Consider the following 22,681-nt stretch of genomic DNA (forward strand, 5'->3'; position numbering starts at 1 on the left):
CAAATGGAATCTTAATAGCAAAACTCTCAGCCTTTTCATTTAGAAATGGTTAAGTTCAGTTGATCAACGTTCTACATGTGCTGTATAAATGATTGTTAATAAAAAGTCTCTTATCAATTACTTCATGGTATCTACAAATTCATCTTGAAGATAAAAAAAGCGTACCAGAAACAAAAAACATTGTGAAATAGTTAAGGGCTCTACATTCTTTATCTCTAACACACAAGGCAGCTGAGGAATAGAAGAAGGAGAAGTTTAAGACAGCCATTTCCCTTGTTTTTTTAAATAGTTTTAAGAAAGAAAAGGAGCAGAGATATGCAACAATATCTGGAGGAAAACACATTGGATATTACTAACACTAATAGGACAAACCTTTTATTTCTGAATTATACTTCTAACCAGTTTGAAAGAGAGGTCTCAGAGAATATCTCAAGTAAGCCCATTTTTAAGAATACAGATGTGTTGTTTCTAAAGTTGATTCTAAAGTCTATTTCTCTTATAATAATTTTTATTAATTTTCAATTACCATCCAATAATAGCATTATTAAAACAATATCAAATTGTAATACTAATACTAAGCACTCAAATACTGAATCATATAATTTAGGTGCCCCTCCCCACATGCTAGATGATTTCCTTTATTTCTGCATTCCAAAATCTTATTAATTTCAATTATATTCCAGTCAAAATAATAATCCCTTATACAACAACTGCAATATTAATATTTTCTATTTGTATTGACACACTGATTCATAGAACTGCAAATGAGGCACTCAAACTACATCCTTGTTCTTCCAATGTGTAGCAGATATGCTGTCCATAGTGTTTCTTCCAGTCCTTCTAAAATGTTGTGTCTATTGTGACAGAAATGTTAGTTCCACAAGTATTTCTTTTTACTTTTTTCTCCTGCCAGCAAATGGATAAATAACAGCTGCCTCTGACTGGCTGTGGTTCCAGGAGGGAGAGTTTAAAAGGAGCCGATTTCAATGGAGATGGGGTTAGACTGCGGTTAAGAGTGGGGTTGAGTTGAGGTGGTTGAGGAGGGAGGTTGGGAGTTAGGTAGGGAGATAGGATAGGAGTGTGGAGGAGGGAGAGTTGGTTCTGGAATAAAACATCCACTCCGAGTGTACCGTGAAGGACTGAGTGTATTGTCCTGCAGAAGTAAAAGGACCAAATCTTTCTGGGAGACTGAGGGTGAGGCAGGAGAAGGAGACTTCGAAATCCCAGTGAAGGAAGGGGGGTGAGCCCTTAAGACTATTACTGAAAGTAATACCTGGACCAGAAAATAATAATAATGGGAGATCTGAATGGGGTGGTTTCAATGGAAATGGATAGACTGCGGGCTAAAGGCAAATCGAAAGAAGGGAAACTACCAAAAACCTTTTTTGATATGGCAGAAAACTGCAATTTGGTGGACATTTGGAGACTGAGGCATCCGCTAGAAAAACAATTTACTTTCTATTCAGATGTAAATCAAGCGATGTCCCGAATTGACCAGATTTGGGTTTCTGGTGAATTAACTACAAGAATATTGAAGATTGAGATTCAACCCAAAGTATTATCAGACCACAACGCGGTTAAAGCCATTCTAAAAGGGAATGAAGAAAGATCTTTCAGGTGGAGACTAAACGAAAATCTTCTGGATGATCAAAAAATTGTGGATAGGGCTAAGAAATTTTTGACGGACTATTTTGTGAATAACTCTAACAAAGGAACGAAAACGAGTACGGTTTGGGACGCCAGCAAAGCTGTAATAAGGGGATTTTTTATTCAACAAAACTCAATCAAAAATAGAATGAGAGAAAAAGGGAAGAATGAAATCTTAAAACAAATAATGGAAAATGAAAAGAAACTGACTATAAGACCAAATGACGAGAGGGCTAAACAGAGTATAAAAATGCTTCAGACACAATTTGCAATGATAATCAATAAAGAAGTGGAATGGAACATAAAAAGGATGAAGCAAAAGAATTTTGAATTCGCAAATAAATCTGGAAAATGGCTTGCATGGCAAATTAAAAAAAGGAAGGAGCAAAGTACGACCAACAAAATCAAAATAGAAGAACAAGAGATAGAGAATCCGAAGGGAATAAGGAAAGGATTTGTGGATTTTTACAAAGATCTATATAAAAGAAAAGAGAAGCTTAATATTAAGACAATAGAAGAATATTTGAAGAAGAAAAAGGTGCAAAAAATATCAGAAAGCAACAAAAACAAATTGAATGAACCAATAGGATTGGAAGAGATTTCAAGGGCAATAAAGGACCTAAAAAGTGGAAAGGCACCAGGACTGGATGGATTCAGTGCAAGATATTATAAAGAAATGAAACACATCCTACTTGTACCGCTGAAAGAAGTAATGAATAAGATATTGGAAAAAGGAGAAATACCTGAAACATGGAAAGAAGCATACATAACGTTAATTCCCAAACAAGATTCAGATCTAATGCAAGTCAAAAACTATAGGCTAATCTCATTATTGAATAATGATTATAAAATGTTCGCAAATATTCTAGCAAACAGATTGAAAAAGGTATTAAATGAAATGATACATAAGGATCAAGCAGGATTCCTTCCTGGCAGACAAATGAAAGACAACATAAGAAATGTAATTAATATAATTGAATATTTGTCTAGCGGGAAGGAAAAACAAGCTATGCTAATTTTTGTGGACGCTGAGAAGGCCTTTGATAATATCTTTTGGGAATTTATGTTAAAGAATTTAGAACATATGGATGTGGGCCAATCTTTTTTGAGTGGTATACAGGCGATATATTCAGAACAGAGAGTAAAACTAATTGTAAACAATGTCATAACAGAAAATATTGCCATCACGAAGGGTACAAGACAAGGATGTCCGTTGTCACCGCTGTTATTCATATCGGTTCTGGAGGTTTTTCTAAGAACAATAAGAAACAACGAAAAGATAAAAGGTGTAACAGTGGGTGGTAATCAATATAAGGTCAAGGCCTTTGCTGATGACTTAGTCATAACTATAGAAGATCCCATACAGAGTGTTCAAGAGGTGTTAGAAGAAATTGAGTACTTTGGTCAGGTGTCAGGCTTTAAATTAAATAGGAATAAAACCAAGATAATGGTTAAAAATTTAGATCAAGAAGTGATAGAAGAAATACAGCAACAAACAGAAATGAAAGTGGTTAAAAAAGTAAAATATTTAGGGATTACGTTAACTCCCAGGAATATTGACCTATTTCAAAATAACTACGTACCTACTTGGAATAAAATCAAATGTGATTTAGATGTATGGACAAGGATGAGACTATCGTTATGGGGAAGAATCGCAACGATAAAAATGAGCGTGCTACCGAAAATGTTGTTTTTGTTTCAAACAATACCAATAATTAAAGGTGTGAAAATATTTAAAGAATGGCAAAGAACAGTGTCAAGATATATCTGGCAGGGCAAAAAGCCCAGAATTAAATTTAAGATATTGACAGATGTAAAAGAAAGAGGAGGCTTTGCCCTGCCAGACTTAAAGTTATATTATGAAGCTTCTTGTCTTTGCTGGTTAAAAGAATGGATAAAATTAGAGAACACAGAATTGTTGGACTTAGAAGGATATGATAATAGATTTGGGTGGCATGCGTATTTATGGTGTGATAAGAACAGAGTGCACAAAGGTTTTGGAAATCATATTTTTAGAGGAACGTTAATTGAAGTGTGGAACAGGTACAAAAATCTATTAGAGCCTAAAACTCCAATGTGGCTATCACCATTGGAAATAATGAGTACGAAAGGGGTCAATATGACAGGGAATTGGGCCACATATGAAAATTTGATAATCAAAGAAGGAGATAAGTGGAATCTGAAACCATATGAAGAGGTTAAAGAAAAGGAGAATGTTTGGTTGCAATATTTCCAATTGAATGCAATGTTTAAAAAAGATATGTGAGAAAAAGGTTTCTTAGGGAAAAAATCGAGGTTTCAGCAAGAAATCTTGAATAGTGATGTAAAAATATTGTCAAAAATGTACAAATTATTACTTGAATGGCACACAAAAGATGAAGAAGTAAAAACGGTTATGATTCAATGGGCCAAAGATTTTGGTTACAATATACAATTAGAGGAGTGGATTAAACTTTGGAAAGAGGGAATGAAATTCACCGCATGTACTACGATAAAGGAAAACGTTATGAAAATGATATTCAGATGGTATATAACTCCTGTGAAACTTGGAAAGATGTTTAAAGTTAGTAATAAATGTTGGAAGTGTCAAGAGAAAGAAGGGACATTTTACCACATGTGGTGGGAATGTAAGAAAGTGAAATGCTTTTGGGAAATGATTTATAATGAGATGAAAAAAATGTTGAGATACTCTTTTGTAAAGAAACCAGAAGCATTTTTACTTGGTATAGTAGGGAATGATGTTGGAAAGAAAGATGTGAAGTTATTTAGATATGCAGTAACAGCAGCCAGAATTTTGTTGGCCCAAAGGTGGAAACAGGAAGAAATGCCAACGAGGGAAGAATGGAGAATGAAATTGATGGAGTACGCAGAAATGGACAAATTAACTGGGAAAATTCGAAACCAACGCGATCAGAGATTCACCGAGGACTGGAATAAATTTACAGAGTATATGAAAACTGTGTGTGATCAGGAAATAACGCTTGTTGGATTACAAGAAGCTTTGTGAAAAAATAAACTGGAATGTCGCTTAAAAGAGATGATAAAATAGGGAATGTCAAAGTGCAACATAAATGTATGAAATGTGAGAAGTTGTGATAAATATGAAAATTGTCAGATAGGCTGATGGAAGTCAAAAAGAATGTATAAGTTAAATTGGATGTTAAATTATAAATGAATTGGTTATTGGAAATTTGAATAAAAATTAATTTCAAAAAAAAAAAAAAAGACTATTACTGAAAGTACCTCAGGAGCTGCATTTGTTAAAGGGCTGGGTAAATGAAGGAAAGTACCACCTTAGAAAGGAACCAAACTATAAAGCCCAAACCTCAGAAACTGAATTGAAGTGAACTAGCATATTATTATTGCTGAAGTAACCTAAGTTTCTCGGCGTATATTATACTACCTTGCTTTAAAAAATAAATCGTTATTGTTTATTTAAAGAACAGCTGCTTGAGACTCCAACTTTTTGGTTATCCCCCTCACAAAGATCCCCCACAGGATATGCTGGGATTGTTAGGGGTGTTTTTTTTAAGCCTTCGGGTAAAAAGTTGTTCGGTGTAGTGGGAGCAATATATTAAAGTGAGAGCAGGCACATGGACGTGAGCAGTAACTGAGGCACCAAGCTTGACGCATCCATCTTTTCCAAGTTTTTGCTGTTCTCCATCATGCCTTGTGTGGATCTGATATCCCATTGATGCTATAATCCAGTGTCCCCACTTCTTGATAAGGCAAGGATGCTATCCAGAATTGCTGCCACCGTTCAGTTAATGTGATGGCAAACCATGTCTGATCACATAGGTGGGAGAGTGAAGGATATCCCAGTACTAACAAATTTGGAAGTAGGGAAGGGATGGGACCAGCTCATCTTTATATATCCTGATGACCTTGTAGGTTCATTCCTTGCCTATGATTTTATGATGTTACAAATATAATTACATTGGCAGATCTGGCTTCCTGTCTACCAGCTGCAGTAATAGATGCTTTTGGATTCAGTATCTGCAGTCTGGTTTCAGACCGTTCCTCCTAGGCTGAAAAAAATGGTGAACACTGCTTCTTTACTGGAAGCTGAATCACAGGCCAAAGTGATGCAGTGACTTTTGGAAACTGTGGGATAACTGCTGTTGTGACGTGGGGTTTGTGATTTCAGCTCTCTTGACATAATATGCTGGAGACAGTTCTCTAGTAACACTTCTTTATTAAAGCAACAAGACTGAGACTTGAGGAGGGGAGAGCTACATTTATAGGGACAGGGAACTAGCTAGAAAGGATACATTTTGGAGGGAACAATATCAGGCAATCACAGTCCTGCCTTTTGGATGAAACCAATAAGACAGAGGATCCAAATACAGCAGCTTAAATGAACCAATAGTAGCTGTACCCTCTGGAACCAAAAGGCAGTTACTTTACCCTAATGCAAATACAGACAATAATAATACAGATATAAAATCCTTTGACTCAATACACAACAACTGCTTCTCCCAGGGCATGAGCGGAACCATCAACAGTTGCAGGAATGAAGGATACAGCAACAGGAATACATCATGGGGGGAAATTGTCACACGCAGGAAGAAATAAGGATTGCACTTAGAGTTCCTCAATTGAAACTTTATAAATTACCTAATATACCAACACAAATAGAAATCACAAGACTCTAGCTGTTATCTAACAGATTGCTATATGTACATGGAATGCAATGGAAGTTATTAACATAGTGGAACTCAGAAATAATGAAGAAGAATGAAGCCATCAAATTTAGCATGCAAGGGGAAACATTAAATGAAATCATATAATTGACATTTGAATAATTGGCATTCATAATTGCATTAATTAGATAAAATTGGTATTGTTATATTGAGGTCGCTATTGGAACAATGTTGGTAAATCAATAAAGATATATATTTAAAAATTAATAACAGTTATATTTTGGCAGTTCCCCTACTGCTGATGCGCCATAGAATCCAAAAACACTGCACAAGTGATTCTCTCCCCTATCATTACTCAAATTACAATAATCAAACTACCTGACTGAACCGCCAAATGCCACGGTGTAAAAAAAAGAATCAACAAGCAAGCCTGAAATGATTATAAGCTCCTCTGTGCTCCATAGACAACTAGGCAGGGCTCTGTTACTTATCAGTTATCAGTTTCCCTCTTTCATATCAAACCACTGCATCTTATTTGGCATTCAAGGCATTCTGTTGTGACAGTGTTCAAGTTAAGAATAAGGTGTATACCTGTCCCTTACACTGCCAAATTGACAGAATCAGCTGCCACACAATTTGTCTTGTTCAGATCAGGTGGAGGAGAGGACTAATACTGTTGAGAGAAGCAGGGGAGTCCATGCAGACAAGGGTATTTGCCATCAGGATGTTCCTCCTGCTGCTTCTGCTGCTCCCCAATATAGTGTCCCAAGGACAAAGTACTAAATGCGCAACAAATAATCCTGTTCATGTTCCACACGATTGGCATGAGCCAGGTGACCTGGTCATTGGTGCAATGGCATCTCATATCTATTACATAAACCCCAAATTATCCTTCAAGAAACACCCTTCCCAGGACTTCATTGATGCCCCAATGTAAGTAACTGTTAATTAATATTATTTTAATTATTCCTTATATGCTATATCTGACAGAAAATAACTTTGATTGATTGCTATAGAACTTTATTTTTTAAATGTGTGGAGAGATTTTATTAGAAATCTGTACATAAAGGCTATGTGCATATTGTCGATGAACAATAAGCTTTCTTGAGTCTAATTGTGTAAAGAGAGATAGAAAAGAGAGTAGGAGAAAGAGAAAAGAGGTGGCATAAAAAAATAGGAAAAGTATGTAGCAAAGTAGTATGGTACTGAAGTTTTTGATGATACCTAAATTTTCAAGGTGGCAAAAACAAACACGGGTTGCCGAAGATATGAAGAAATGTGCAACAGCTTTTTTAATTACACAGTATTCTTAGATTGCCCAAATAAGTAAATAAGCTTTGCTGGCTTTGTCCTCTATATGCAGGCAGATGAATCTCTCCTATCTAGATTCTGTGCACTGTTTAATTTTCCCGTCAAACAAAACCTCACTTCATTTGCAGGGTGCTGACAAAGTTCTACCAGCAAATCCTGGCTTTGGTCTTTGCTGTTGATGAGATCAACGAGAATCCCAGGATGTTGCCCAATGTCTCTCTCGGCTTCCACATCTATGATAGCTATTATGATTCAAAGATGACCTACCGAAACACTCTGGACTTAATCTTTAAATCACGTCACTTTGTTCCCAACTACAGGTGTGGCATCCAGAAAAATGTCATAGGAGCCATTGGGGGACTCAGCTCTGATACCTCCTGGTGCATGGCAAACATCTTAGGTCTTTTCAAGATTCCACAGGTAGAATATGGATTTTGGAAAACAGAGATGTCATGCTTTCCTTGGATTAGGAATCTACTGATTCATAAATATGGAGTGGGGAAATAGACAAAGTAAAAGGGCCATAATATGCATATCCAACAATGTGTGTAAGAAGGGCAATTTGTGTTGAATAGATGTAATAGAAGATTTCTCTAAAGCTGCAAGGTTTGTAAACCTAGACTGGTTCATATTCATCAATCCTGAAAGCACTGCACTGGGTTCCTGTGAGGTACTGAATATATGATATTGACATTGGCTTCATAGGCAAAAATAGCTGAGAACACATTAACTAAAAATGTTCCTGCCCTTAAAAATCAAGATAGTCCTTTCCCAAAGTATGATATTAATCAACATTGTTCACTTTCAGAGGCTAATTGAAAAAATGTTTTCTTGCTTTGTTCTGGCATTTGTCATCTGTCACTTCAGAGCCTTATATAGTGGTGTCAGCATTGTGCTATTCTGCTACATTGTTGTATTTCATTTTAGTTGTTTTAAATAGTGCTGGTACAGTATTTTGTATTTTACTGATATTTTATATGATTTGGTTTTGTGCTCAGAGATGAATAGTATACACAATCTAATGCAGATCTTCAGGATTTCCCAGGAAATCTTCCTGAGAGAGTTCTTAGTAGATAGAGAATCAACCGCTCCCTACATTCATTACAAAGGTTACAGATCAAAAGTACATGGTCAACAATTTCTATCACTCCACTTCCACCTTGGAGTTTTGCTTAATCATCCACTTAGTATATTAACATGAGCCATGATAAATGCTCCCCTATTCTTTTTTTTAAAAAAATATATTTATTAAATTTTCCACTTTAACAATCCTATCCAATGATATTAAATATTCCAAATTATACATATTATTCAACAATCAAACAGTCCAAATATTATGCCAAATTATAAAAAAAAATTGGAGGTATCTTCCCATGTTCTGAGGTCGAGGTGGTTCTGATCATCTCATACTTCTGCTGCTTTCATAATTTTCACGATAGTTCCCATAAATTATTCCGATCTTAATCCTCATTACATTTCACAGCCTCTGAACAAGCGAGATAAAACAAAACAATATATTCTGTGTGGAATTTACATCCTGAGTTCCCTCTGTATGTTCACGATGTCTCTTCACAAAATGATGTTTCCGCCAAGCCAGTCCAAAAATCTTCTCACTTTGGGCAGCAGCCATGTCAGTACAGATAAAATCAGAGCACAGAAACACCGTTTACCTTCCCACCGGAGCGGTACCTATTTATCTACTTGCACTTTTGACATGCTTTCAAACTGCTAGGTTGGCAGGAACTGGGACCGAGCAACGGGAGCTCACCCCGTCGTGGGGATTCGAACCGCCAACCTTCTGATCGGCAAGTCCTAGGCTCTGTGGTTTAACCCACAGTGCCACCCAGGTCCCCTAATGACTATTAGACTCATATTATATCACCAAATACACCACCTCTCCAGTCTCGCTTGCTATAAATAATCAGGCAGTTGATTCTTTCAGAGGAGGATTTTGCCATATAGCATAGCAAAACAAAATATTATAACAAAGGAGGCTCACCCCCCCACCACCACACACACTATTTCAGTTCCAACATAACAAGTCTACATAGATGTTTATCCTTTTTCCGTTCAAATCCTTTTTAACACCTCAGTGGATGAATTAATTAGCAGAGTAGTTTCTTCCCCTTCCCTCAGATCATGTTCAATCTTAAATCCAATTTTTCATCTTAAGAACTGGAAGCTTGCTGCTAAATGGAGGCGACTTTGGAGAGTTACCAAGAAACAATCCAGGCTTTCCATCCAGCCCCCCCAGCCCCCCTTCCTTCTGAATTTGGGACCAGGTGTTGGGAAATCTGTGCATGAGCTGCCCCTCCCCAGCCTGGGGAATGTAGGGTGGCTGATTACCCCCATCTCAGCCTCTGATTCCAGAACGTACAGCGGTGATGGAATTCAGCAATCCTCCATCGCAGCTTGCCGGAAGCTCCTCCCCCAAATGCTCCCCTATTCTTGGATACAATCAATATGTACAAGAATGAAGCTGTGATGATGCCATAATAATAATAAATATCAACAGAAAACATTGAGCAAGGTTATCTGTGTTTTCCTATGTAAGCTGGGGTTGGTGCTGTCCCTAAACTTGGTAAACTTGGGATATAGATACAATATATATTCAATATTTTAGTGTGTGTGCGAGCACATGTTTATATTTGAATAAATAGGAATATCATGAGTTCTTGTTTCCACTTGGAAACGTTTGGTTTTTGCTTTTTCCAGATTTCATATGGTTCATTTGAACCAACCATAAATTATGGAACCAAGTTCCCTTCCTTTTACCGCATGGTCCCCAATGAAGACCTTCAGTATCAGGGAATTATCCAGTTACTTCGGCATTTCAGATGGAAATGGGTTGGGCTCATCACTCCAGCTAATGAAGCTGGAGAACGTTTCTTACAGAAAATTGAGCCAATGCTTTTCAAGAATGGAATCTGTTCAGCATTCACAGAAAGAGTTAAACCTAATATACATTATAACAGTAACTTACTAGAGATGGTGGACATGAAGAGTTTGAAACCAAGTTTCGCAACAAGCAAAGCTAATGCAATTCTTCTACATGGAGGAAGTAGATTTAGTATATGGTTGTCAAGTGCTTTAATCATAATGGAGTTAACTCAGCTACTATTTCCTCAAAAGAAGTCACATGAAGGAAAGGTATGGATTACAACTACCCAAATTGATTTCATATTATATAGCCTTCAAAAAAAAATTAATGTTAATATACGAATGCTCCATGGTGCAATATCCTTTGCAATTCACTCCAAGGAGATTGACAACTTCCAAGACTTTCTTCGGAGTATACGTCCTCATTGGACAGAGGCAGATGGTTTTATCCAAGATTTCTGGGAAGATGCATTCAGTTGTTCACTTTCAAATGCCACTCTCTCAGCAACCATGTGTACTGGAGAGGAGATGCTGGAGAGCCTTCCTGCACCATTTTTTGAAATGAGCATGACTGGCCACAGCTACAGTATCTATAATGCTGTCTATGCTTTGGCAGATGCCTTAAATAGAATGCACTTGGCTGGAGCCATCCGCAACAGAAGAGATGCTGGGGGAAGACTCTCTCCTCAATATGTAGAACCTTGGCAGGTATTGTTCTCTGTTACAAAGAATTCATTTCATTGATACATTATGTGAGATAGCATTTAATCATCAGTAAAGAAATAAAAGAATAAAGCTTAAGAAATTAAAAATAATCCTTAAGTAAATTTATTGTTTGAAAGATGGGAATTAGAATGTTTCCTATAATGATACTAAACAGACTTTAAATGACACAGACTTTCAGAAGCAACAGACTACCAACAACTATCTCCTTCACGCTGCAAACCCCTCCGTTTTCTCCCCATATCCCTCCCCAATTCTCTCTGTCTCTCTTACCTATCCAGTTACCCAGTGGTGTAAGGTTTGGGGCCTGGGGCCCATGGCCCCAGGCGCATAATTCTGACGGAGCACAACCAGGACCCCAACCCCAGGCACTGGCTTTTGCAGGGATCTTCATATCCAAGAGAAAAGAGAAGAGCAGCCCATCAGGGAGATGCCACTACCTGGGCATGTCCTGGAAAGCCCCGTCCCCAACTCCTGAAGCCTCACTGGTAGATCCCCAGAAGATGCTAGCAACTGTGTGATCACTGTCTCTAGACCCTGCTTTTCTCCCTTCTCCTCTTCTGGATTTCAGTCTTGCACATCCTCTTCCTGCTCCCTTAACCCTGTTGCCCCTTCTGCATCTGACACCTCTTCCTCCCAGTTGGCTCCCTCTTCTCCCACTGACCACTCCTTGTCATCCCACCACCAATCCCCTGGCTCTGAGCCTCCTTTCCTTGGGGTGTCCCTTGGGGGTTCTCCAGCTGCGGCTCCCTATCACTTCTCTGCATCCAACATCCAACCATGGTCAAATCCACTCTATAAACTATGGAAAGGTCCAGTCCAATGTTCTCATGTTGCATTTCTATCCTTTGAGAACATGAGCTCCCATCTCTTCTCTTACATGACTTCTTAAATTCCTTCCCTTTCTTGGAAACAGACAAAGGCTGGTGTCAAGCAAGCAGGTCTATGGTCTCATCTCTCCATAATATCTTGATGCAAGTCTGCTGATTCATGATTCCCTACTCCTGTGTGTGCAACTAAAATATGGATGCTCTTCGTAGTGAACTGAAGTGTTTAACTTCAATGCTCTTTCCACTTAGCTCCACTCATTCCTGCAGAGAATCTCATTCAACAACAGTGCTGGAGATGAAATTACATTAAATGAATATGGAGAGTTAGCAGCTGGCTTTGATATTACCAACTTGGTCACTTTCCCAAATAATTCCTATGTCAGAGTCAAAGTGGGAAGTTTGGATCCTCAGGCCCCTCCAAGTAAAGAGCTCACCATTAATGAAGACAGAATCAAATGGAACAGACGCTTCACTAAGGTATGGAAATAACGGCACAGTCCCTGAAAACCCAGAATTTGTGGTTATGCACAAAATGGGATGTAACAAAAGCACTTCATACATTATTCATTTTGAAATTCACTAGAACCTGAAACCACTTCAGACTAGTGATGAGTCAGAATAGAGGAGTGCTCCCAGACCTCTTGTTTCAAACGGAATGCAACTCCTCCCAGAACAGGTCAGGAGGAGGAACCCAAAGCATTTCTCTCTGAGACAGGATGTGGCCTAACAGGAAACCACAACCCAAAAGTCATGAAATGATTTCCTAGTCCTAGTTGCTTGTAATGAACCAGCAGGTAGGAGGATAACCACTATAATGGCTTACCTTTAATTCCTTGTGCCACCACAAAGGAACACCATGTAAACTCCTTGAAGCAAATGCCGTTAGGTGGTGACTCCATCAAAAGGCCAAGCCAGGGGTGAAATCACACCAAATTCTAACACAGCTGTAATGTTGGACGGTCCAGGCATGAATACTGACATCTTCTTAAGTTTGTATGATGCTTAGAACAGCAGCTTTTTACCACAATTTATGTGCCACGTGTACCTACGGATCATTTCATGCTATTAGTCCTTCTATTTACCATTAAATCACCTGATATTGGAAATTTAATAAATTCCTCAAAACTTTATCATAATATTAAACTCTTCCTATCTCTTTGCATAGGTGCCACCACTTTCTCTATGTAATGCCAACTGCCTTCCTGGTTATGGGAAGAAAAAGAAGGAGGGTGAGAAGTTTTGCTGCTATGATTGTGATCCATGTCCAGAAGGAATGATTTCAAATGAGAAAGGTTAGAGATGACATCTTTAGATAACGCAGAACCTCTGGGCTCCTGGCAATTTTGTTGACATTAAACTGCTGCAGGAGAAAAGGCTTGCATTAACAGATGTGTTCATCTCATTGTTTATAGATAACACCAATATATTTAAATCTTTAAAACATCTTGAAGATTTCTTTTTTAAGTGGAAGCTAATATATTTTACCTCCAACTTCTACAAAATTGGGATGGAATAGAAGTGGTGTTTTCTCCTCTAAGAATTAGGTTGTTTGACAATAGGGTGGAAAAAGCCTCATTAAACTCGATTTTCTGAGATCCAAAGATTTCAGCAGTAATACATTTCTCATTTTGTTGTACTGTTTATGTGGCTCTAAGAAAAAGCAGGGGGACAGTAAAAACAGATGTCACACATGTGGAAAATTCCAGAATTGATACACAAGTTTTATTTTTGATACACCTAGTACAAAAGCATTTGGGCTTGAAGGTCTTATACATTCTGACGTAGTAAACACTATGCTAAATGTATGAGTGATGAAGAAATTAATAAGAATACTTTTGATTACTTCAAATTGTCACACATTGTTTGTGTATTTTCAGACATGGAAACATGTGTAAGTTGCCCAGCAGATCAGTATCCAAACAGCGGCCAGGATCTATGCATTCCTAAGATTCCAAACTTCCTAGCCTTTGATGAAACCTTGGCCATTGTTTCAACTTCCTCTGCGCTTCTATTCTCTCTGATTACGATTCTAGTGCTAGGCATCTTCATTAAGCATCGCAATACAGCCATAGTCAAAGCCAACAACCGAAGCCTCACCTATGGTCTCCTTATCTCCCTCCTCTTGTGTTTCCTCTCTTCTTTGCTGTTTATCGGAAAACCTAATATGGTGACTTGCCTTCTCCGACAAACTGCTTTTGGCATTGTCTTCTCTGTGGCACTCTCCAGCATCTTAGCCAAAACCATATTGGTGGTTTTGGCATTCATGGCTACCAAACCAGGATCCAATATGAGGAAATGGGTAGGCAAAGAACTGGCTTATTCCATTGTCTTTTCCTGCTCCATTGTTCAAGTAGGAATCTGTGTCCTCTGGCTGGCAACCTCTCCCCCATTCCCAGATGTGGACATGCACTCAATGCCTGAAGAAATCATATTTCTTTGTAATGAAGGGTCAGTCTCCATGTTCTATTGTGTTTTGGGCTACATGGGCTTCCTGGCCACTATCAGCTTCACGGTGGCCTTTCTAGCCAGGAAGTTGCCTGACACTTTCAATGAAGCCAAGTTCATCACCTTCAGCATGCTGGTCTTCTGCAGTGTTTGGCTCTCCTTCATTCCAACCTACCTGAGCACCAGAGGAAAATACATGGTGGCTGTAGAGATCTTCTCCATCTTTGCTTCTGGTGCTGGGTTACTGGTTTGCATTTTCACCCCTAAATGCTACATTATTGTGGTGAGGCCAGACCTGAACAACAAAGAGCAGCTAACACAAAGAAAGGTATAAATGACAGTGGAATTTGTGGCTCTGTTGGGTCTTAGAATACATGGACTTGGTGGCGGGTATCACTTTCCAGGTCCCTGCTCTGGATATGTGTAGAGTTAGCTCCTTAACTGTTTTGTCTGCCAAAGATGTCCCAAAGGCAATGTGTTCAGATTTTTCCTCAGGTTGTAGTCCCAAAGCCTTTTTCACAAATGCGTAATGCTGTAAAGCAGTGGAGGTTTATGTTCAAAGATTCCTTCTCCTAGGTGGGCTCCCTTCCTAGGTTTACGAGACCCATCTGCCCCTCATTTCCCTCTACAGCACCTTCAGTAGCCACCTTGGTGAGCACTGGGCCCACTTTTGCTCTCATCTGCTATATCCTGTCTTTGCATGCAGAGAAATTCCCCAACTCACTGAGGATTCGAGGCCCATTGCCTGCCGTCACATGGTTTAGGGAGCCAGTTGAATCTGATTTGTGGGATGCGGCTGCTGTTGCAAGCTGACAACTTCTAGGAGCCACAGGTGAAAACTGAGTGCAGGGTGGGGATCTGAGTTAGACAAACTACTCTAGAAGGAGCACGACTTGTTCCCCACTAGAGTTACTACCCCTCCCTAACACTCCATCACCCCTGTCATGTATTACTGTATATTTAAAGCAAATGGAATCTTAATAGCAAAACTCTCAGCCTTTTCATTTAGAAGTAGTTAAGTTCAGTTGATCAACGTTGTACATGTACTGTATGAATGATTGTTAATAAACAACAACAACAATCTTTATTACGGTCCAGAGACCAACAAAACATTACAAATCAATACAGAGTTCATACAGCCTACCTTCAGGTTAATCAAGCACTTTGTTTGGAATATAGGGCTCATTTGTTCTTGCAACCACCGATAGAAACTTTGCCACTGCCAAAGTTCTAGCTTTTGTCCGGTCTTCCAGTAGGAACCTGACATAGTGAGCCTCTGACTTTCCCGGGAAAGGCACCAGCAAGGGTAGTATCAATTCAGCCCTGGCCTGCTCATACTTCGCACAATGTAACAAAATATGATTTATGGAATCGATGTCTTGAGCACACGAGCAAAGTCTGTCCTGGTAGGGAACTCCTCTCAACCTACCATCCAGCACTGCAGAGGGGAAGACATTCAGTCTGGCCTTGGTAAAAAGCCTTCGATAGTTAGGTACTGTCAGGTTTTTGATGTAAGATGTTAACTCAAAGACATACCCATATTGAACTCCTGCTGCCAGTGGACTACAGACTGCATGTGATCGAGATCGCAAGTCACTGTGTGCATTGTCCCATAATCTTTGCTTTAAAGCCTTTTGGTCGCCTTCATAGCCCAGGTAATACAGTTGGGGGGGATTGTTAATAAAAAGTCTCTTACCAATTACTTCATGGAATCTGCAAATTCATCTTGAAGACAAAAAAAGAGTACCAGAAACAAAAAAACAATGTGACATGGTTGAGGGCTCTACATTCTTTATCTCTAACCCACAAGGCAGCTGAGGAATAGAAGAAGGAGAAGTTTAAAACAGTCATTTCCCTTTTTTAAAAAAAATAGTTTTAAGAAAGAAAAGTAGCAGAGATATGCAACATTATCTGGAGGAAAATACATTGGATATTACTAACACTAGTAGGACAAACCTTTTTTTCCTGAATTATACTTCTAACTAGTTTGAAAGAGTGGTGGCAGAGAATATCTCAAGTAAGCCAAATGGCTTCAGAGAATACAGATATGTTGTTTCTAAAGTTGATTCTAAAGTCTATTTCTGTTATCATTTTCATCATTAAAACAATATCAAATTGTAATACTAATACTAAGCACTAAAATACTGAATCATATAATTTAGGTGCCCCCCACATGCTAGATGATTTCCTTTATTTCTGCATTCCATAATCTTATTAATTTCTATTATATTCTGGTCAAAATAATAATCCCTTATACAACAACTGCAATATTAATAACTTCTATTCATGTTGACACATTAAATGATTCATAGAACTACAAATGTGGCACTCAAACTACATCCTTGTTCTTCCTGTCTGTGGCAGTTATTCTCTCCGTGGTGTTTCTTCCAATCCTTGTAAAATGTTGTGTCTGTTGTGACGGAAAAGTTGGTTTCCCAAGTATTTCTTTTTACTTTTTTTCTTCTGCCAGCAAATGGTTAAAGAGCGGCAGCCTCTGATTGGCCTTGTTTCCAGGAGGGAGAGTTTAAAAGGAGTTTAAAAGGAGCGGATTTCAAGGGAGATAGAGTTAGACTGTGGTTAAGAGGGGAGCTGAGTTGAGGTAGTTGAGGTGGGAGGTTGGGAGTTAGGTAGGGAGATAGGATAGGAGTCAGGTTGAAATATAAAGATTGTGGAGGAGGGATAGTTGGTTCTGGAATAAAACATCCACTCTGAGTGTACAGTGAAGGACTGAGGGTATTGTCCTACAGGAGTAATAGGACAAATTCTTCCTGGGAGAGTGAGGGTGAGACAGGAGAAGTAGGATCTGAAAGAGATGAGTCTACTTAGGTCTCAGACTAATCTGGAGGGGAGAGACTCTTCTGAGGAAAGAAGAGACTCCCAAATCCCAGTGAAGGAAGTGGGGAGGTGGTGAGCCCTTAAGACTTTTACTGAAAGCACCTCAGGAGCTGCATTTGTGAAAGGGGCACGTAACTGAAGGAAAGTACCACCTTAGAAAGGAACCGAACTATAAAGCCGAAACCTCTGAAAGCGAATTGAAGTGAACTAGCGTATTCTTATTGAAGTAACCTATGTTTCTCCACTTTTATTATACTACCTTGTATTTAAAAATAAATCTTTATTGTTTATTTAAAGAACAGCAGCTTGAGACTCCAACTTCTTGGTTATCCCCTCACAAAGATCGTCCACAGGATAAGCTGGGATAGTTAGGTTTTGTTTTTAAGCCTTCCGGTCAATGGTTGTTCAGTGTGTAGGGGGCAATATATTAAAGTGAAGCAGGCACATTGTCAGGGAACTGGGGGCTGAGAAAGGGGAAACGCTGGGGAAATATAGAGAGCAGCCTCCGATAATGAGCAGCTGCACCTCGTCAGAGAGGGAAGATGAGGAGGGGCTATCAGGAAGCAATGAATCAGGGAGGGAGAAACAAGTTCCAGGGCTTCGCTCTTTACGTAAGGGAGGAAGGAAAAGGGGAGGCTTCAGGAAGTTGTTATGCTGGAGAGGATGAAGGAAGGGGGCAGTTTCGGCAACTGACACCAACTGAGAAGGGCATGCTTTTAAGAGCTCCGGATTGTAAATAGTATAATGGACTTAATAAATCTTGTAAAGCTGGCTGGAGTCTCGAGCTCTTATCTCTTCTAGCACCCACCAATCATCTTGACAGCTTGCCGAAACTCATATGCCGGGTGCTAGCAAGAAAGGACAGATAACAGCGGTGGAAGAGGCAGCAAGGAAAGAATTTGCTGAGTTGAAGCAATGTCATTTGCAATTGGAAGAGCACACGCAGGAACTGCGAATTAGTCTGGAGGAGAGTCGTTCGCAAAATAAGGAACCAAGGGGTGACCTGCTGGGAAGGAAAATGCCTTCATTGGTCGGTAGGTTCGATGGGGACCCTCAGGAATATTTGAGCTTTAAGACTTAAATGAAATATGCAGTGGAGCTCCAGGGGAGTGAATTTGCTAACGATCAGTAGAGAGTGGCATTTGTAATCAGTCATCTATCTGGGATGGCTAGGGAATGGGTAAGGCCCCTAATTGCCACCGGTAACGATGCACTCCGGTACTTGGGGAAGGTTTATGAGATGATGGATGCCATGTTTACAAATGAGAGCCAAGTTGATATGACTCAGCAGCAACTACTGGCTTTGAGGCAAGGGAAACTGACTGTCCGCAGTTACTGGTCTCAATTTGCCATGCTGGTCCACAAGCTGGGCTGGGATTTGAGTTCTTAACCAGTGCAGGCCCTTTTTAAGGCAGGGCTAAATTCAGACATGAGAGATGAGCTTTCAAGAGGCCCCTGGCCCAAAGATATGGACTCGTTAACCAAGGCTGCCTTAGCTGTTGGAATCAGACAGGAAGCCCATTTGATGGAGAGGCGGGAGAACAGAGGGGAGGGTTTCCATGGCAATCGCATTCCTGAGATGCTGGCAGGGGCTACTCAAGGTCGGAGTCAGCCAGAGCCCATGGAAATCGACTCAGCCCGTGCATGGGAGCATTCAAAGGTCCAGCCACAGGGCAAAAAGGAGTGAAAGGACTGGCAGGCTGCTAAGAAGTGTTTTCTCTGCCAGAAACCAGGCAACTTTGCCAGAGTGTGTCCTGAACGTAGTAACTCGCAGGGAATGGTGGGGGCCACTCCACAGGGAGAAGAAGAAGTGCCCCAGATGCAGGGAATCAGGAAAGCATGGCTGGTGGGAAACCAGGGCAGCAACCAGGCAGGAGCAGCAGCGAAGAGCCCCGACCAGGCCACCCCAAAGCAGGCATAGTGGTTACGGTGCTGCAGGAGCTCCCAAATGGCCACACAATGGAGGTCCACGCCTTAGTGGATTCACCTTAGTGCAGAGACTTTGCTGCACAGCACCAGCTGCATCTCCTGCCCCTTGATTTTCCTCTGCAAGTTACCACGATTGATGGAAGGGAACTTTTGGGAGGGGAAGTCATGCATCAGACTCCTCCCATGTGAATGCGGATTTCCACGCACTCCGAGACCATCACTTTTCACGTAGCCACCTTGGCTGGGCCACCCATTATTCTGGGAATGAGTTGGTTGGCCTTGCATGACCCGGTGGTTTCTTGGCACCAGTGATCCCTGTCTTTTGGGTCGACTCACTGTTTGGAGAACTGCCTGGAAGGAGGAGAACCTTGGGAAAAGAAGGCCCAGGTGGCGACAATGTGCCTGGGGAAGAAAGGCGAAATCCCTCCACAATACAGGGACTTGGAGGAGGTGTTCAGTGAAAGAGAGGCCGGCACGTTACCACCTCACCGGCCATATGATTGCCAGATTAACTTGGTCCCGGGGGCCAAGCTACTGGTGGGTAAGCTGTACTCGATGTCCGACCAAGAGATACAGGAGTTGAAGGAGTTTATTGACAAAAACTTGAAAAGGGGGTTCATCAGGGAGTCCAAGGCAGTGGGTGGCAGCCCTGTGTTCTTTGTGGACAAGAAGACAACGAAAGAAAAGAGACTTGTAGTTGACTTTAGAATTTTGAACTCCTTGATGGAACCCCTGGCCTTCCCCATGCCAAGAATTGACAACGTTTTGGCAAGAGTGCGGAAAGGGAAAATTTTTACTAAGCTAGACCTTGGGCGTGCACAATCTCATTAGGGTGTGAGAGGGAGACGAATGGAAAACCACCATGTTTACCCCCCTTGGGGCATTTGAGTATCTCGTTATGTCCTTCGGCTTACAAAGCGGAAGCCCATGCTTTCAGGCGTTCATTCACCACGTGCTGGGACTGCTACTGTACCGTAACTGCGTTTGTTTTTTGGATGACATTCTGGTATACTCCGAGAACGAAAAGCAGCATGTGGAGGACTGCGTGAGGTTCTTGGGAAGCTAAAGGAGCATTGCCTGTGGGTAAAGCTGGAAAAGTGCCAGTTCCACATGAGGGAAGAACTTTACATGTTTGACAGCGCCCATAACTGACTGCCTTAGTGGGAAGAAGAAGTGGACTGAGGTGGCGCAAGAGGGATTTGAGAAACTGAAGAAGGTTTTTGCCTCGGAGGAGCAGTTATTGCACGTCAACCCTGACATGCCGCTGCGAGTGGAAACTGATGCGTCAGACCAGGCCATCAGAGCGGTCCTGATGCAGCAAGATGGTAGAGGGGATTGGAGACTGTGCGCCTTTTTCTCCAGGAAACTGAAAAAGTCGGAGCTAAATTACAGTATTTATGAAAAGAATTGCTTGCTATTTTTGCAGCTTTTAAACAGTGGAGACACTTCCTGATTGGTGCGAAACATCAGATACAGGTGTGCACGGTTCATAAGAACCTGGAGTACTGGCGGACGGCGCATGTGTTGTGCCAAAGGCAAATATGCTGGGTGGAGTTTTTTGCCAACTTCAACTTTAGGATTCAATACGTTCTAGGAGAGCAGAACGTGAGGGCGGATGCGCTATCATGCAAACCGGAGTACTGGGTGGAAGAGGGACCTCCTGTAGCCAGGCTCATGTTCCCAGAGAACAGTGGGGGGTCACTGGTGGAGGACAATGAACTGGTGCAACTGATCAGAAACGATGCTTTTGCTCAGCGGTAGCTGAACAAACTTAAGGAAAACGGGGGAGGTGAGGGAGGTTTCGAGGAGAAAGGGGGGCTTTTGTTCTATCGGGGGGCACTGTATGTCCCAGATGAATCCCTAAGGGCCAAGATCCTCAAGCAGCTCTATGACAACCCCACTGCGGGACATTTTGGGCAATACAAGACCATGTTGTTGGTTACAAGGGACTTTTGTTTTTGTTTTTTTTTTTTAATAATTTTTATTAATTTTCAACAAACAAAAATACAAACAAAAAATATAACCTGACTTCCCCAAACCTCCCCTTCGCTGCATCCTTATTTTATCAATTTTTTTAGCATTCTTTCATCCAATTCTTAAATATAATTCTTATTAATGTTTATCAAACTCAAATTTTACAACTGTAATTCTTTGTGTCCAATCCCTTGACATCTTAGCATTCCGTAATATTACAAATGTCCTTAAGATAGATTTTAAATTTTTCCCAGTCCTCTTCCACCGTCTCTCTCCTCTGGTCTCGAATTCTGCCGGTCATCTCCGCCAATCCCATAAATTCAGTCACCTTGGTCTGCCATTCTTCCAGAGTAGGTAGTTCTTGCGTCTTCCAATACTTTGCCAGAAGGATTCTTGCTGCTGTAGTTGCATACATAAAAAAGGTTCTATCTTTCTTTGGAATTGTTTGGCCAACCATGCCCAAGAGAAAGGCCTCCGGTTTCTTTACAAAAGTCCATTTAAGGATTTTCTTAATTTCATTATAGATCATTTCCCAGTAAGCCTTAATCTTAGGGCAGGTCCACCAAAGATGATAAAAAGTTCCTTCACATTCATTACATTTCCAGCACTTGTTGTTGGGCAAATGATATATCTTTGCAAGCTTGACTGGGGTCATGTACCACCTATAGATCATTTTCATTATATTCTCTTTTAGGGCAGTGCATGCCGTGAACTTAATGCCTGTGGTCCATAACTGCTCCCAGTCAGCAAACATAATATCATGTCCAATGTCTTGTGCCCACTTAATCATTGCTGATTTAACCGTTTCATCCTGTGTATTCCATTTTAGCAGCAAATTATACATTCTAGACAAGTTCTTAGTATTGGGCTCTAGCAATTCTGTTTCTAATTTTGACCTCTCCTTCTGGAAACCTAGTTTCTTATCCTGCTTGAAAGTTTCGTTGATCTGGTAATAATGTAACCAGTCACGGACTTTAGGCTTTAATTTCTCAAAACTCTGTAGTTTCAACTTTTCACCATCATACTCTATAATTTCACAATATTTTGGCCAATCTGACTCTATATTAAGCTTTTTAACCGCCTTGGCTTCCATTGGTGACAACCACCTGGGGGTTTTACTTTCCAACAAATCTTTATATCTAATCCATACATTATACAATGCTTTCCTGACAATATGATTTTTAAAGTTTCTATGAACTTTTACCTTGTCATACCATAAATATGCATGCCATCCAAAACTATTATCATACCCTTCCAGATCCAAAATATCTGTGTCTTTCAGAAGTAGCCATTGTTTCAACCAGCAGAAAGCTGCTGCTTCATAGTAGAGTCTTAAGTCCGGCAGGGCAAAACCCCCTCTATCTTTTGCATCAGTCAAAATCTTAAACTTAATTCTGGGCTTTTTGCCCTGCCAGACAAACCTAGATATATCTTTTTGCCACTTCTTGAAACAATCCATCTTGT

At 40.3% G+C, this 22,681-nt stretch overlaps 1 protein-coding gene across 1 annotated transcript; it reads left to right on the forward strand.

Moving 5' to 3' along the window:
• Positions 1-1,327: 1,327 nt before the first annotated feature.
• LOC309328537 (vomeronasal type-2 receptor 116-like) lies at positions 1,328-14,813 on the forward strand (the record flags this gene model as incomplete). The annotated part of the gene is made up of 6 exons (XM_081838534.1): positions 1,328-1,724; positions 7,052-7,223; positions 7,730-8,021; positions 12,302-12,511; positions 13,200-13,263; positions 13,912-14,813. The coding sequence occupies 6 exons, from the start codon at positions 1,328-1,330 to the stop codon at positions 14,811-14,813; spliced, it is 2,037 nt and encodes a 678-aa protein (XP_081694660.1).
• Positions 14,814-22,681: the final 7,868 nt, after the last annotated feature.

This window comes from Podarcis erhardii, assembly GCF_964252035.2.
Source record: "Podarcis erhardii genome assembly, chromosome: 13".
Lineage (NCBI taxonomy): Eukaryota > Metazoa > Chordata > Lepidosauria > Squamata > Lacertidae > Podarcis > Podarcis erhardii.